General features: G+C 47.0%; 1 protein-coding gene across 2 annotated transcripts in view; it reads left to right on the top strand.

Annotated features, from left to right (window-relative positions):
- Window positions 1–6,564: 6,564 nt before the first annotated feature.
- B4GALNT3 (beta-1,4-N-acetyl-galactosaminyltransferase 3) overlaps window positions 6,565–17,925 on the top strand; it is a 140,217-nt gene continuing 128,856 nt past the window's right edge. The window contains exon 1 of one of the 2 annotated variants that reach the window (XM_045462777.1): window positions 6,565–7,083. In XM_045462777.1, coding sequence (XP_045318733.1) covers window positions 6,915–7,083 — 169 coding nt within the window. In that variant the 5' untranslated portion in view covers window positions 6,565–6,914. The remainder of the gene's footprint in view (window positions 7,084–17,925) is intronic. The other variant, XM_045462778.1, reaches the window with a different exon arrangement.

Genomic DNA, 17,925 nt, shown 5'->3' with positions numbered 1-17,925 from the left:
CTTTGTGAAACGGCTGGTTCTTGTAAAGGGACTTTAAATCAGACTTCCCTACTCAACACCTTAGTGTTGGCCTAGGGAGGAGATGGGAGAGAAATTGACCTTGTCCTCACCCCAATGCCTTCCCAGTCCTGACAAGCCTCAGTGCTAATGGGCTTTGCTGCCTGCAGAGGGCGTTGAGAGTGGATGAGCAGTGTTGCTCTTTAATTTTCCCTCTCCAGAGCCAAGTTAAATTCCGGAGAACCACATACAGTGAGGATTTTTGTTTTCTTTCTTCCATCCCCAGCCCGGGTGGCGGCAGAGCTCAAAGGGTAGTCTGTTCTGGGGAAAAGACGGCGTCTGCCTCTCTCCCAAACCAGCCCTGATCAAATCCCAAGCAGCCGGTCCTTAGATAACATGGCTGAGAAACCCGAAACCAACAGTTCTGACTCTCATCAGTGCCCAGCATCGCCGTCTGGAAACGGAGACATGCTGCTGAGATGCCACAGTGATTGAGTGTTAAGTGGCATGGCTGGGGTTCTCTCACCAGAGTTTATAGCCTGGACCTACGAACTTAAACAAAGAAGTTTTTCAGAAAGTCTGTCTGGGGTTTGAGCACTGGAGCTGTTTTGTAGCACTCTGCACATGTACTGGCCATTAGGATCATTGTTCTTCCCTAGCAAAGCCATAAGGGAGGTTCATCCAACCGTGCCATGCACTTGCCTGGGTTGCCTGCGGCATTCCCAGCAGGTGAGTGGATTCACTTGTGTTTGAGGCATGGGAAGGAACATCTGTGTTCTTGCTTTTGCTTTAATAGAGGAAGACATCCTTAAATGAGTGGGCTGAAGAGGAGGCAGGGGAGTAAGAACATTTTCCGTTGTTACAGAGTGTTTATTGAATGACTTCTGGGCAGGATGCTATAGGAGGAGTACAGGTTGTAGAGTCGTAGAACAGATGTGGTCACTGACAAGCCCTGTTAGGGATTTGAGAAGCTGGGAAGTTTGGAGTGATAGCTGTATATGGAAGAGTTTCTTCAGGATGAAAGAATAGAGGTAGGAAATCCAGTCTCTCCCAGAGGCTTAGAGACCTACAGCGTGTTCTGAAAATGCTGAGAACACCCTCCATGCTGCAGAAGGTGGTGCCAGAGAGCTAAGTCATGCCAGAAAGCTGCCTGTGAGTCTACCATCTGTACAGCCCCCCGAAGGGGAGCGTGTGTACACCTGTGTGTGTTCATGCTTGTGGGGACCAACCGTGTGGGTTGTGTCTTGGGAGAAGAGAAGAAAGCACCAAGAGTTCACTGAGAGGTACTAAAGCACCAAGCACCATGGCGAGCCACAGAGCTCTCAGACATCAAACATTCCCAGGACGTGGGAATGAGGCAGAAGCCACCCAGAGCTGGGGGTCACTATGCCTTAACTTCAGCTACAAAGTTCCTGACCATTATCTGTAGTAGCAGATTGCAGGATGCAGACAGGAGAGACTGTCATTCTAGTGGGAATTAGTTGTCAAAGAGACTGGAGGTGGAGCTTCAGGGAAGGCTCATTTAGCCTCTGTTTCAGCACCAACTAATGAGCAATGAAAAGCACTGTTCACCCTTTCTCCTTGTGGGTCTCCCAGCCAACAAAGCAAATCTGAGTGGAGGGGAATATTGCTACTACTCTGTGGAAAAGCGTGAGCAAGTCAAAGTTAATTTTTTGACTTGGGTAATTGTCCGTTGACTTGCTAGAGAATCTTTTTCCCTGGGGGAAGAAGGAAGGAAGACAAGTGGTAGTAATTTGGAGGCATTTACACTGCACACTGGAAAGAGAAGCAAAACCTAGAAATAGATGCCAAATTTAAGCTTTGGAGCATATAGTTCTGGTCTGGGTCATGCCTTGCATTTGCGACAGATAGAATGAAGAACTCATTTGCTTGGGAGGGAGATGAAGTCATAGCTCTCAGTACGTGAATCGCCCGGGATCTTTCCTGAAAGCCAAGGAGATTTGTTCTGGTACTTCAGCATAACATCTCTGCCCTCTGTTCTTCTTTTCTTTGACTCTCTTCATCTGGTTCATTTGACTCTCTATGATGCGATCTTGTACATATTCTTCTATAAAGATGGTATAAATGTTCATCTGTTTCCCAATCCAGTATGCAAAATTATTTAGGACCACAAATGTAGAGAAACTAAGGCTTGGGACTTAGTTCATACAATTCTTTCTATCATCCAGAGAGAAGGGCCCAACTGCACTGGAAATCCAGAGGAATATCCAATAAGAAGCATTCAGTGAGGGTTTCCACTTTCTCCCGGGACTAGCCTCCAAAGCAGCAAACTGCAGAAAATCTTGTAAAAGATGGGACTCATGGAAGGAAGAGAGAGGAAAAAGTGACTTCTTCTGTAAAGAGAAGAGCAGGAAGCATTGGTGAGGGTTGGGAAGGGGGAGAATGAGAAGAATTATCATGTGGCTCGGTGAGTTATGGATGTGCTGAGAGTGAGCTCAGAGTTTCCAGGGTGAATATATTGCTCCAGGGGAACTTCCAGGGAAATATGTGCAAAGGGAAAAAAAAAAAAAAAAAAGGCATTGGCTCTGAAGTTAGAAAGCCTGAGTTTGAGTCCCATTTAAGACACAGGTCACCTACATCACCTTGAATCAGATATTAAACATCTCTGAGCCCATTTCCTTATCTGTAAAATGGAACTAGTGAAACCTATAAACACAGATGTTTTACGTGAGTTGAAAGAAATAAATAAATGCTTGCCGAGAGGGCCATGGCACTGGGAGATAGCTTCAGCACTGTTCTCTCTTAGGAATTCTCTCAAAGTGAAGGAACTCATTCCTCCCCACTTCACAGCCTAAGACATTGACTTAGTGATGGTCCAGAAACCCTCACTGATTTATTATCAGAATTTCCACTACCAAGATATCTCCATGAAATACTTTTGAATAGCAGAGAAGCTCTGGAAGTGAAAAACAAGAGTGAGGGTCTGTATGGGCAGAAAGAAATATGGAAGGTCAGGCCAGAGAAGGAGTGCTCTGGATACAAGGGAGAGAGAACCAGAGGCTAACAATCTGGTTCTAGTTCTGATTCCATCACTTACTGTTTATGTGAACTTGGTGCAGATCACCTTGAAGAAACTGAGGCTTGTGCAGTTCATAAATAGAGGAAAATACTTTTCCTACTACTCTAATGTGGTTGTGAGAAATAAAACACATATGATAAAGACATAAAATTGTTCTCTAAGCTCAAGTTGCCACATTATCCTGTAGGTGTCAGGTTTGAGGAAATGGAAAGGGTGGCCCCAGGATCATGGGATTCACTCAGTATATGCTACCTCCCTATGACTAGAATAAGAATTGCTTTGGACACAAGAGTTCTGCCACCACACCTACTCGTCACTGCACACAATTCCCTTTTGAGTTCTCTACAAACCAGAATTTTCTGGTCCCTGTGCTAACCTTGGCCTATTTTAGAAAGATTAGACTGACCTCTCTCACAAAGCTTCTGTAATTTGGGAGAAGAAATTTGGGGTTTGACCTGATGCTGACATCCTAGCCAAGCCGGAGACCAGAGCCCACCCCATCAGAGGGTGGGCATGATGGAAATGATTTTCCTTTTCAGGTGTGGTTTTGCAATGTGACCCTGGGGCATTCTAGACAGGTGCCAGGGCTGAAGTGAGAGAGCAAAAGGACAGTGAAAAACATCAGAAGAACAAGTGAGCATCCAGTTAAATTGACGTGACAATGAACAGACATTGGCGGCAATATTGTGCCACTAAAATTATACCTCAACCTATATACTTAGCTCTGGACCTCAGAGGGAATGACAGCCAGCTCAATTGATCGAAAAAAGAATTTGGGTCTCAAAGTCTGGCTGCTGCCTTGCTGTGAGATCATTAGGAGTCAAAAGGGATTTGGAGCAAGCAGTCTGAAAGCAGACTCTGGGGGTGAGGGATATCTCTGTGCCGGGGAGGTAACCACAGCAGGAAAGAGACAGAAGAGGGAGAGAGAGCCACAAGGTTTCCCACCCTCCTTATCCCTGCCTACCCTTGCACCTTCTCACCATAAGTAGAGAAAGAAATGATCTATTCATTTTTTTGTAAGTAATCTCTACACCCAATGTGGGTCTTGAACTCATGACCCCAAGATCAAGAGCTGCATGCTCTTCCAACTGAGCCAGCCAGATGCCCCAGAAATGATCTCTTTACGGTATAAGAACATAGAGTGGGAAGAGGAGGGCAAAGAACTGAGGTACGCAAAGTGATCTCTTTCCTTTTCTGAATTTCGTTGGAATTCACTGTTTGGACCAGAAAATCAGCCTTTATGTTGTTAGATCTCTTTTTCTATGGAATATCTTTTCTCCTAGACTAAATGGCATGCTCTCTGTGTTATATCTCTCCCAGTTCCCACATAATAGATAGTTCAAGGGTTTGGTTGATGGAAGTGGTTGTATGTGTTCTCCCAGGAGGGCTAGTCTTGAAGAGAAGATTGTGGCAGGGATGCCACCTGTTTCCATCACAAAGTCCTAAAAGTGACTCAGCCTAACAGCCAGTCTGGTTGCTCCCAATAAGAGAGAAAAAGAGAGAGAGAGAAACAGAGAGAGAGAGGCTCTATTTACCGAGACCCTGATCACCTCCCACCTGCCTCAGCCAAGCTTGTCCACACTGGCTGCTCCTGTCTCTCAGTCTTTTGGAGAGAGAAAAGAGCACGGGAAATGTCACATCTATGGTTTGGAACTTTGCAGACATTTTCTTGGGGCTACTGTGAGAGAATTGTTCTTCAGATCCACCTTTTTTAAACGAAGTATACCGAAAGTTCTGAGGGATGTTTGCTCCTCAAACATTAATGAATGCTAAAATGGATTTTGTGGTCCATATTGAGAAGGCAAATTTCCCACTTTTGGAGCCTCACAGTGAGGCTGGGGAGTCTGTACATATCAGTGGGTGGGGCAGGCTGTCAGTTCTACTAAAGCTCCAAGCAGGATGGGGTTGTTCAAGACTGGGCTGGTCCAAGAAAACTTCATAGAGCCTGAAATGGACCTTGAAGCAAAGGCCAAACTTGACCAACTAAAAAACAAAATGCATTGGAGCGTGGTGAATGAATTCATTTTAGCTAAAGCATGTTTCATTGGTCATATAAAGTTGGAAAAGGTTTTGGAAAGCCTTGAATTCCAGATTTACAGTTTGCATTTTAATCAGTAAGCACTAAGAAGCCATTAAATATTTTTGAGCAACGGTATGAATATGTAAAAGAATTTTATAAAGACTATCTGGTGGTAGTGGAGAGTATGTTGGGGGTTGGGGGCTAATTGGGAAAAGTACAACAGTCCCTAAAGATTAGTGGACTATTGAGCGTCCAACTAAAGTGTTAGCAGTGAGAAGGGGAAACACAGTACTCAATTGTGTGAACTTCTGTCTTGGAACACTATTTGCATGTTGTCGGTCTGATTTAAAAATATCTGGGAAAAGGGGCACCTGGGTGGCTCCGTTGGTTAAGCATCTGACTCTTGAATTCAGCTCAGGTCATGATCTCATGGTCCGAGTCCCTCTCTCTACCCCATCCCACCTCCCTCCCCCTCCTCTATCTCTAAATAAATAAATAAATAAATAAATAAATAAATAAATAAATAAATAAACTTAAAAAATATCTGGGAATGCTTCTGATCCTTCATTTCTTTCATAGTCTCCTGACCATTTCCCCCAGGAGAGTGGAAAAGAAAACTGCACTGTTACCTGTTGACTGTCCTTAGGCAACTCTGCTCCCCTGGACCTCAATTATCTACCTTAAATCAGATAATAATTATTTTACCTGCTGGAAGGCAGAGAACTGGAACACAGAATATCTTGATGATCTTTTCAATTCTGAGTCCCTTTCTGTTTTATTTTTAATTCTTCTTTAGAACGCTCCATCTACTCTCCCCTAACAGCTATTTCATCCCAGTCTGGGAGAAACCATTTGGGGGTTCAGTCTGGGATACATACAACTTCCCCAGCATCTCTTGTTGATGTGGTTGAGTCTGGGACAGAAGGGTGTTCAGATCCAACCTGGAGGAAGAAACTGACGGAGTTCAGTGGTCATTGCCTTCCAACTAATATCATGCCTACTCTTGATACCTAAAGTAGGAAGTAGGGTCGTCACGGGCCACGAAAGGCCCTGGAGCCAAGCCTCAGGCGGTACCCCCAACTCTTCCCCAGCATGACCTCTCCCCCACTCCCCCACCCCGCTTCTACCCAGTTTCTACTTCACTTCGGCTTGGGGCGCACCACCACCAAATGCCTGGGCGGTACCTCAGTTGCCCTCGATCACACCAGTTTCGGATCAGAACTGGCCCCCTCCTACACCCCAAACGTCCCGAGCTGGCGGTGGCGCCAATCTCTGGCCGCATCTCTCGCCACCCAGAGGGGCTCTCCCCTTTTCCTGGGGCTTCTCAGGGGCGGAGTCCACCTGTGCCCCGGGGGCGGGGCCTGGGCGGGGGCGGGACAGGTGGGAGTGCGGTCGCGCCCAGAGCTGGGAGAAAGAGCCGGAGCGGGAGGCCGCGGAGGAGAGGCGGGCGGGCGCGCACCTAGGGGAAGCCTGCCTGTGGGCAGAGTGTGAGAGCCGGCGAGCGGGCGAGGAGGCGGGAGGGAGGGAGGGCGGCTGCGAGCCTGCGACGAAGAGAGGAGTGGAGAGGAGAGCCGGGCGCGGAGGACACTCGGGGGAGGAGGCGCCGGCTCGGCTCGCCGAGAGAGACCTGAGAGGCGGCGCGAGGCGCCCGCGCAGCCGGAGGGACTCCTCGCGCGCGGAGCATGAGCCGGCGCCCGGCTGGAGAGCGGCCGGGGGACACGGCCTCCGCGCAGCCCTGAGACACTGGGCAGGGGCTGGGGCTGGGCCGCCGTGCGCCGGGGGCGCTGGGCCCGGCCGGGGGGCGGGGGCTGGGTGCGGAGCAGCCCGCGCTGGCGGCGGCCGCCGGGGCGCCGCGCCATGGGGAGCCCCCGGGCCGCGCTTCTCCTGCTGCTCCTGCGCCCGGTCAAGCTGCTGCGGAGGCGCTTCCGGCTGCTGCTGGCGCTCGCCCTGGTGTCCGTGGGGCTCTGGACTCTCTATCTGGAGCTGGTGGCGTCGGCCCAGGTCGGCGGGAACCCCCTGAATCGGAGTAAGTAGCGCCGGGGGGAACGGGGAGGGCGCGGAGGTGGGGGGAGACACGAACGGTGGCCCCCGCTTAGGGGAGACCCGCCTCTCATGCTCAGACCTGGTTTCCAACTCATTTTCGTGTCCAGGTGCCCGGCGTCGCCCGGCTGCCTACTCCGGGAGAGAAGGGGGGCGTGGGGGGCCGGTCGCCGAGTTCCGAGCCCGGGCCTGCCCGCTGGGGACATCCTTGGGGCTGCTTGCTGCTCCCCTAGGAGGACGGCGGGGAGAGAGGCTCCCGCCCGCCCCGCGGGGATGCCGGCCGAGACGCCGGGCACCTCCATCCAGAGCGCTCGGCTTGCAGCCCCCCAGCGAGACAAACGCGCGGTCCACGCGCGGGCTGGGGATTTGTGCCCTGGGTGCCCTCGGCCGGTGTCCGCCGAGGCGGCGCGCTCCGGTTAGCGCGGCCCAAACTTTGCTCAGCGCCTTCTCTGTGGCTTGCTCCGTTTCCAGTCCTGCTGCGCTTTCTGGGGTTCTTTATTTTAACCATACCTCCGAGACCCCCCTCACCTCCCCCTTCCCCTACGCCGCCCCCCTCCCAGGCCCTTCCTCTTCCTTACTGAGCCGACCCCTCTCCTCGTTCTGGCAATCCCTCCAACTAGTTATGCGAAGCTCTCCTTGGAACGCTGCGGAACCTACTAAACTCACCAGACCCTGCTCTTGGAGACAATGCACGACACGGTGGACCAGGCAGTAGTTAGATTCCTACTCCTCTTTTTAACTTAGACAAAGCCAGTTAATTTTTCTGTGCCTCAGTTTCCTCCTAGGGAAATGGGAGGGAAAGACCTCTTCCTCGTTTTAATTCAACAGCCTGGCCATCCGAAGTTATTTTCTATGCACTGTTGATGGAGCTAACAAAATAAAACTCTGAAAGTGTCAGGGACTGTAAAAGGACAGTAATGGCAGGAAAAAGGAGTGGAGAAACTCCCAGATGAGGCGGTTCCCTGCCCAAGCCTGAGGAGTTCTAGCACATTGTCTTCCATACCTTCACTTCCCGCTTTCAGGAAGTTGTGAAGGTGTGGTGATGACATTGCAGTGAGAAGGTGCTTGGACAGGTCCTTGTGTCAACTGCTCTGCAAGAGTTGGGTGTGGTGCTTTGCCTCCTCCAGTGGCCAAAGAGAGGGAATTACTGAGGTCAGTAATTGAGCTGGTTCAGGGTAGAGACATATATTTACGGCAGAACCTCTCTGTTGAAGTAATTCTGGCTGTGAGTTAAGAGACTGGGGTTCCAATCCTGGTTCTGCCACTAGCTAGTTGGAGGATCATGGGGAAAATGACAGCTTCTCAGGTAGGAGAAAGTTGGACTAAATGATCTCCAGGATCCCTTGGAGTCTGGATGCTTAGATTGTGTGATCTTTCCTGCTTGAGCCTTTCCAGTGCAAGAGAGCTCAGCACATCATGAAGACAGCTCTGCTTAGCCTTAGCCCCACAGCTCCAAATTGGAGAGTTCTTCTGATGGCCAAAATTTGCTTTCCCGTAGCTTGTTCTTCCCTCCCCTGAGCCTTGTTCTTTCCTCTGAAACACAGAGTGAGTCTACTCTTCTATACTGTGGCAACTCAGTCCCAAGTGGGCATGCCCAGTTGTCGTGTGTGCAGGTGGGAGGCCCTGGGAAAGGATCTCCCTTCTCTCCTTGGGACACCCCTTCTCAATGTGGCTACCATTTTGTCAATGTGGTAACCAGGGGGATCCTCTGCACAGATTAAAAACAGAGGAAAGCAGTTGCTTTGTGACCCTGAAGTTAATGATGTCCCTTCTTCCCTCCCACCCCCCAATACACTTTTCCCTTACCTCAAGTGTGCTTTCTCCTTGGAGACCAGAACTAGTTTACCATCATCGTAATCTCACATGCTGGCTCCTGATTTCTAACTCCTGTTGTCTTTCTCATCCTTGGCTATCAATTCTTTGGGTCTGTTTGGTTTCCCTTCTAGATGAATCTTAACTCTCTGACTGAGTTTCCTTTTTTTTTTTTTTTTTAATTTTATTTTTAAGTAAGCTCTACACCCAGTGTGGGGCTCAAACTCACAACCCTGAAAGCAAGAATCATGTGCTCTACAGACTGAGCTAGCCAGGCACCCCCCCCCCCCCCAACTGGGTTTCCTTAATCTTTGTTTCCTTTCCCAAACTGACCCTTCCCCAGAAAAATGTTCCTAGCTTCCAATTCAGCAATGTCTTTATTTCTCTAACCATCATTTAAAAATATATATATTTATTTATTTTTGGGAGCGCACAAGCAGGGGAGGGGCACAGACAGGGGGACAAAGGATCCGAAGCGGGCTCTGCACTGACAGTCTGACAGCAGTGAGCCCAATATGGGGCTCCAACTCACCACGAGATCATGACCTGAGCTGAAGTCAGACATTCAACCGACTGAGCCAACCAGGTACCACCCCAACTATCATTTTTAAAGAGAGCCCAAGCCTGGGTACTGATGGGTCATTTGTTTCCTCTTCTCAGCCTCTTAGAACCCCGAAACCTATCTGCTGTGCAGGGTGTTTTCATGCTGGGCTGTCCCATTGTATTCTACTTTTTCCTGGATTTCCTTTTGGAATGAGATTTAAACAGTGGCTGTGGTTTCTGGCTCCTTGTTTCCCATCCTTCTTTGTTTTAAAGAAGCCCAGACATCTTTCATCAAAGTCCTCTCTTGTCCTATAGGTCTTACTCCCAGCTCAGAACTCTTCCCCTGGAGGGAGAGCAGGGGAGGAGGAATTTAAAAATAGAGCTAAGGAGAGTCTTGCTAGCATTCCCTCCTTTACACCCTGGCATACCAACAGCAACCAGGGCAGTAAAACTTCCCTCCCAGGACTGCATCCGTGGCCTTGACCACAGCAGCCAGAGTCCCATCTTGGCTCTGCTTCCCAACAAGCCACCCTGCCTCCTTTCTCTAGCAGTCCCTGCCAACTCACTCTACCATCAGCCTTCCTGTCATCTGTTAAGGCCAGCCTCCTTTACCAAGAACCTTTCATTTGCCTGTCCCTGTGTGACGGGTACATTGATCTGATGCTGGAAGAAGTGTATGGAGAAATGGCAGTCACAAACTCCAGGGTGGCAAAGTAATGACAGGGGAGCATGCTTCCTGCTTCATCTTCATGGAATAACCCAGTAGTTTAAGATATGGATGATGTGCAATTTGGGCTCCATATGTAGAAAGAGATACAACCACAATTGGAGTAACTTTAGAGAAAAACAACCCAAATCTTTAACAGATAGAAAATGGGTCCCTTGGACAAAAGAATTAGAGCTGTTCACTTACTCATTTAAACAAATATTTATTTAGCACATACCTCGAGCAAGGCATTGTGCTAGGTCGCTTAGATATAATGATGACTAGATTATGGTTTCTGCCCTCTGAACAGCTGTCTCTCTAGGGAGAGTTCAGGTGCATATATAAAAATAATCGTAATATGAAACAATCATTAAGTTTTACAAATATAGAATCTAGATGTTGCTGTGACACTTCTGGAAATGGGATGTGGCGCTTTCAGCTAATACTTCATGCAAGTAGTGACATTGCAGGAGATCTTGAGGAGTTGGTAAGATTTTAATGGATATGGAAAGAGAAGGCCATTCCAGGAAGAAAGCAGGGTAAACAAAGACCAAGGAAAAGTTAATGTTCGGGAATGTTGAGCATCTGGGTTTGATGAAGCAGAGAGTAGGAGGGAGAATATAGGATGGTGCTATATTATGAAAGACTTTGAATAACAACCTCAAAGACTGGTATTTTTTCAGTAGATAAGAAAAAGCAGTTGAAAGTTTTAAAATAGGGTAGGTAGCATTATAGGATGGAACCGGCAAGGGTAAAACAGTGTTATGATGCGTTAGTATGGATGATGCATGAACAAACAGGGTACTGAAGGTCCCTTGCTGTGGCTGGCATTAACCCTTTAGCTGCTGAGTCATGAAGCTCTCCTGGGGACAGGTTAGGGTGGTAGTGGGACATTCAGAGGGCTTGGGGCACTCACTGTATACCAACATGTTCATAAGTATTTCTGAATTTTGGGGCACCTGGGTGGCTCAGTCGGTTGGGTGTCCGACGTCAGCTCAGGTCATGATCTCACCGCTGGTGGGTTTGAGCCCCGCGTCGGGGTCTGTGCTGATAGCTCGGAGCCTGGAGCCTGCTTCGGATTCCATGTCTCCCCCTCTCTCTGCCCATCCCATGCTTGTGCTCTGTCTCTCCCTGTCTCTCAATAATGAATAAATGTTAAAAAAAATTAAAAAAAAAAGTATTTCTGAATTTTAATAACTGGTACAGCTGTACTGGTGTGTATCAGCTGAAAAGCAGCCCTGGGAACAGACTATTATTGGAAGTTAAAGACTCTCCATTCTGGCAGGTTTTAACAAGTTATACCCATTTGTTCAGATTGGATTAGCTAAATCCTGCCTGAGGGCAGAGGTCTGGACTAAAATGGTTTCTAGGTTCTTTGCTCTATAATTGACCTACTGCTGGGACTAACTTGTTACTGGAGCCAAGAGATTGCATTTGGGCACAGAGCCACGGCAGAATGATAGCATGCACCAGCCTCTTTCTAGATCTCACAAGGCCGGGTCTGGTATGTCTCCGTTTTAGTGCCAGGTTTACCTGCTGAACCCCAAAGTATTCTCAAGCCCAGGAATTAATTGGCTTTTGCTGCCTTAAATCTGCAACACATCTCTCTGGTTGGCCCTTGTGATTTCTGATTGACTTTGAATGGGCTGAAGCAGGCACACCCACAGATGTCAGCTCCTGGGGTCAGGGTTACCACAGCCATTCTGACCTGGAAAGGATACAGACCCTCTAGTAGCAGAGGTAACTCAGGGCTGAACAGTAACCTGAAATGCAGGCAGACAGAGAAGGAGAAGCAAATGAGACCGATGTGTGGGCACAGCGGGGATGGTGTGGCTGAGGGTTGACACTCAGGCAGAGGTAAGTGTTGAAGGGAAGCACAACTGCTTCCTGTTCTCTGGGTGGCCTGGGACTGTGTTTCATGCTGCGCTGGCCGGACTGCCCTTCATTCCCATGGCACCTCTGATTCCTATTCCTGCGTCCTACTTATGTCTCTTTATGCTGCCATCCTGGCCACCTGGCTGTTGTGTGCATCTTGAAATCACTATCCAATTCTGGGCACACACTAGGCACTTGAATAAATACCTCCTGGTTATGGATGGTAAGCTCCGAATTTCCAAGCACCTGATATTTTCCACTGGCAGATACTTTGTTTATCAGTGACCAGTCCAAGAATAGAACCTAGGAATTCTTGTTCCTTGTACCATAATACATATAAACAACAATAGCCTTTCAACACATATGCAAAGGGTAAGAATTAAGCCATCGATGCTTTTTTACATAAGTGTGTTTTCTTTGGATCCAGTGCGGTCTGTACTTGGAACGCCGTATGTGGCAGTAGGAGACCTTACCCAGACTTGGCCTCTCCTTTCCCTGGTCTCTTCCATTCTCCTTCTGACATGACCAAGCGAATTGCAGCAAAACACCTCGCCACCTCTCCTGCCCACGGCAGCCAGGGACCCTCAGTCCAAGTTGAGGCGCCATTCACCTGCTCAGGGGTGCTAAGGCTACTTTCCACTCCCTGTCCTGGGAGTTGTTCAGATGCCCTGCATGGTTATAACTGCTTTGCAGCATGAGGTCTTCTGAAGCAACCACTTCTGTGCTGGTTTTAGGAGCTGCTGGTACTTGCACTGCAGTAATTTTCCAGGCCACAGAGCCTGGTCTTGCCCTCTAGTGCTGAGCTTTATGGAGCAGAGCGGAGCAGCCGCCATAGCAGAGTTTGCTTTGGAAGGGGGCCTAGAGGCTGTTCTTGGAGTCTCGTTCTGTACCAAGTTCCACCAGTCTCAAAACCTACCCTTTTATTTTCCACGAACACTTTTACTTATATCCAAGGATGGTGAGGTCTAAACCAGGCCAACTGTATAGCTGAGCTTTCAGACCCCTTTAATCGTGTGATCCACAATTAATAGATTTATATGTTACCCAATATAAAAAAAATACTACTGGAAGAGGTGAGAACAGTTTGGATGGTGTATATAAAGGGCGTTGGGCTGAACATGTTATATATTCTGAGCAAACCATGATGGATAGCTCTTGAAATTTTTGCAGACTTTTAGGTTCTAACAAGTGCTGCTTTCAATGTTAGAAGTATCCATGAGACAAGCAAGAATGAATATTATTTTTATCCTTGTGATATTTTTGTATGTAATTTATTTTTTATGCTAAATTTTTAAAAATTTCTTAACTACTAACCAACTTAAAAAAATTTTTTTAAGTTTGAGAGAGAGAGCATGCATGTGAGCACGTGCGGGTGGGGCAGGAGCAGAGAGAGACAGGGAGGGAGAGAATCCCAAGCAGGCTTTGTCCACACTGTCAGCACAGAGCCTGATTTGGGGCTCAATCTCATGAACAGCGAGATCACAACCTGAGTCGAAATCAAGAGTTGGACGCTTAACAGACTGAGCCACCCAGGTGCCCTGAAACCAATTTTTTTTAGACAATAAGGATACAAATCGTCCTTGTGGTCCCTGGCTCTGTGTGTGTGTGGGTGTGTGTATGTGTGTGTGTTTTGTTTTGTTTGTAACTTTTCACTGAAGTACCTTATATGTTCAGGAAAGTGCACATATAAAGAAAGTACACATATAAGCGTACAGCTTGAATTTTCACAAACCGAACATACCTGTGTAATGAGCGCCCTGATGAAGAAACGGAATTATTACCAGTACTTCAGAAGCACTCCTTGAATTCCCTTTCAGTCACTATCACAAGGACAGACTGATTAACTTAGCTTATTTTTATGCTTTGTGTAGGAAAATATGTGCTTTATTTTAAAGTTAATATTTATGATTACAAAAATAATGCATGTTCATCATACCAGATGACAGCTTGTGTATCTAGAACACATTAACTCCTGTAAAATTACTTTCTTGTGCTGTAGGTACCCCAGTACAACTGATATAATAACTTAAGGGGTGGCCAATGAAGACCAAGAGCCTAAATGCTATGCGATATAGCCCTATGAAACTGTCCATTAGGGGGCAGCCGGGTGGCTCAGTCAGTGGAGTATGTGACCCTTGATCTAGGGGTTGTGGGTTCGAGCCCCAGGTTGGGTGGAGAAATTAGTTAAAAATAAAAAATATACATTTTTAAGTTTATTTATTTATTTTGAGAACGAGAGAAAGGGTGTCAGTGGGGGAGGGATATAGAGAGAGGGAGAGAGAGAGTATCCCAAGCAGGCTCTGCACTGTCAGTGTAGAGACTGATGCAGGGCTTGAACTCACGAAACATGAGATTATGACCTGAGCTAAAGTCGGACGCTTAACTGAGCACTCAGTCTCCCCAACTCTTTTTTTTTTTTTTTTTTTAATGTTTATTTATCTTTGAGAGAGAGAGCGTGCATGCACTGGTAGGGCAGGGGCAGAGAGCAGAGACAGAGGGTCTGAAGCAGGCTCTGCCACTAACAATAGAGAGCCCCACGTGGGGCTCAAACTTGAGAACCGCGGCCAGATCATGACCTGAGCTGAAGTCAGGTGCTGAACTGACTGAGCCACCCAGATGCCCAAAAAATAAAATCTTAAAAAAAGAGAGAGAGAAATAGCTATGTTTCTTTTGAGCAATTTTTTTTATTGTCCATATAAATTGTATAACCACCAGGTATTTTCCTTTGTGTTGGTTACTAGAAGACTTTAGAATTCAATTTTTAGTTCGCCTGAAAAAAGTGTAAAAGGCTTTGTGACCTGCCTTTTAGTATCAATTTTATGCCTATACCTTTATTTTTTCTTTTCACCCCACAATGACTTCTAGTTTATGTCATCTTATATTCTATGATCCTTGTAAACCACTTTAACTTTTTCTGAAGCAAAGGCATAAAAGAAATCAATATAAGTGCTGTGGTATATATAAAAACATGAAGAAGAAATTAAAAATCACCTGTAATCCCACTACTTTGATCTAGAGATTGTTGAAAAGAAAAAAATAAAGTATAATAAGCTGTGATAACCAGATGCTGGATTCTGGAATACCTTAAACAAGAATTCTAGGTAAAAAAGCCAAAAAGTAATTTTCCTGATCTTTTTTTATTTTTGTCTTTAGCTTATTTAGGTACTGAAAAGTTGAATGACATTCAGAAATAAATTCTCACCTCTTTATGAGTATCGTTAAAAGCTTAGAATATGCTGACAGATGTTGGGGACTTAGCCAGTGTCAGTGAAAAATAGTGACAGAAATACAAGGAAAATTCAATAAAGCTTGGGGCACCCTATCACTACTGATAAAGCAACTGAGGGGACTGGTCAACAAGGCCAGGAACCTCAAGCTTGTATGCCCACCCTGCTGGACCAATCGTGAGACCATACACATGAAGACCTGTGGCCACTGCCCAGACAGGTGGCTTATGGGTGCATAAAGTCACAACCATCAGAGATCCAGCCCCTTTACTAACAGATGAGAAAACAGGCTCAGGGAAGAGATGTTATCTGCCTCCTCTACCAGTTTCATTCATTCATTCATTCATTCATTCATTCATGTTTATTTTTGAGAGAGAGTGCGTGCATGCGTGAGCAGGGGAGGGGCAGAGAGAGAGGGAGACACAGAATTTGAAGCAGGCTCCAGGCTCTGTGCTGTCAATGCAAAGCCTGACATGGGGCTCAAACACGAACTGTGAGATCATGACCTGAGCCGAAGTCGGATGCTCAACCAACTGAGCCACCCAGGCGCCCCTAATTTCTTCTTTTAAACTGTGTTCTTGTGGTGCTTAGCAGAGGCTATACATGCCTCCTACTCCATAGCAGGTTGAATTGTGCTTTGTGGTATCAAGACCTGGGAAGAGGGCCCAAGGAAGGGAAAAAGAGACAGAAAGGTGGGGTGGTTACAGAGAAATGACATTCCAAACAGACCAAGGATTTGATACGTAAATAACCAGAAATCGAGTGATATGTATTTTTCAATTTTTTTTGTATTTTTCAATTTTTATTTATTTTCCCAACGTTGAATGGCTGCAGCAGTGATTGATTTTAAAACCTAAAATGTTTATGGAGCATTTACTTTCTTGTAGGGGACTGAGTGGGGTAGAAAGCATTGATAGTTCCTGGAAAAAAATTATGGACTTTGAAGACGAGGCAGGGCTCAAATCCAAGCTCTGTTACTCACTAGTTGCAGGACTTTGCATAAGGTACTTAGTCCTTTTCAAGCCCCAGATGCTTCATCTGGGCAACGGGGGCAATAATGCCTTCCCTGTAGAGATTTTCTTATGACTAAATAAGATTTAGTGAGCCCAGCACATATTAGGTGCCCAGTTGGATTTAACATAAGCCTTATACATATTAAGAGCTCAATGAATGTTTGGTCCCATCACTTCCCCTGAGTGTTTACAGTCAGGTAGGAATTAGAAAATGGCTGGGCAGGCAGGAATGGATAGATACATTCCTCAACTAGCCCTTTGCCAGTCTTTCTTCAGCATCTCAGTCCGTGTCCCAGCTGTGCCCAGTCCTCATCAGTCCCCAGGCCATCCATGTTCAGCACCTGCCAGCAAATACATATTTTTTAGTCACCCTTATTTTTCTTCGGCACTGCCTCCATCTTTCTATCCCCATCCCTGGCAAAGATTTGCATTAGGGGGTGGGAGGGGTGGGCTAGAAGTCCAGGATTTTGCTGAGAATGAGAGATCTGTCGGGGATGGTCAGGGCACACAAGCTCTGCAGTTGGCAGTAGTAGCCTGTCACTCTGCTGCATGCCCCTGAGTAGCACTCAGGATTTCTAGGACTGGAAGGCAGGAACATTGGGCAGTTATCATAGTTTAAATCCTGGCTCTGTAACTGACTTATTGAGGGTCCTTGGCCAAGTGCCTTTTCTTTTAGAGGACTTCAGTTTCATAATCTTTGGAAGGAGATGCCTCTTTCAGGAGTAGGTTTGGAACCTCTCTGGTGTCACCAAGGGGTCAAAGGGACATTCTGGCCCTGACCTTCCATGACTCAGTTGCCTGAACTAAGAGGTGGCAGCTATCCCAGTGCTACTGGCTACTTGGTCTCCAAGGTCATTTCTGACAACATGGTCTCCACACAAGCAGTTGCCTCAAAGATTAAAGGCCTCTCTGCTGAGATCTTCTTACAAATCCTCTGATCCACTCCTTTCCACCCTGCCTGCCAACCCTGGGTTCAAATGGATGCATGCAGGCATGTGCACATGCACACCCCCCCCTCACCAAACAGCTGGTCTCCTAACTCCGCTCACCACCACCTCTGAGTCAAAGATTGGCAGGAAGAATGAGGACATTGAGGATTCCCTCATGAACCAGGGACAAAGTGTTAATGGAGCGTCTCAATTCTTGGTTGTCTTTTTTTGTTTTGGCTGAGTTGAGGGGCTGGAAAAAGGGAGAGGATGATGGGGAGATCTCAGGTGAACAACTTCCAGGGGAAGGCAGGGGAAACCGCACAGGCCCAATGAAGGGTAGAAAATTTGGAAGAGAAATCGAGAGGGAGGCATTACCCCATTTTCTCAGTTGATTCAATGACTATATTTTTCAAAGCTGTAAGTTTTATTTGGTTCTATTTCAAGTTCCTTTTAAAATGCTATTTAAATACTATATTCTTCCAGTTTTAATAACTTAAAACAAAAATTTTTTTTAATGTTTATTTATTTTTGACAGAGAGAGAGAGAGAGCAGAGCATGAGCTGGGAAGGGGCAGAGAGAGAGGGAGACACAGAATCAGAAGCAGGCTCCAGGCTCTGAGCTGTCAGCACAGAGCCCGACGCGGGGCTCGAACTCACAGACTGCGAGATCATGACCTGAGCCGAAGTCAGACACTCAACTGACTGAGCCACCCAGGCGCCCCAA

The sequence above is a fragment of the Leopardus geoffroyi genome, chromosome B4, assembly GCF_018350155.1.
Source record: "Leopardus geoffroyi isolate Oge1 chromosome B4, O.geoffroyi_Oge1_pat1.0, whole genome shotgun sequence".
NCBI lineage: Eukaryota > Metazoa > Chordata > Mammalia > Carnivora > Felidae > Leopardus > Leopardus geoffroyi.
The sequence above is the reverse complement of the archived record's forward strand: the minus strand, read 5'-3'. Positions and strand labels throughout refer to the sequence as shown.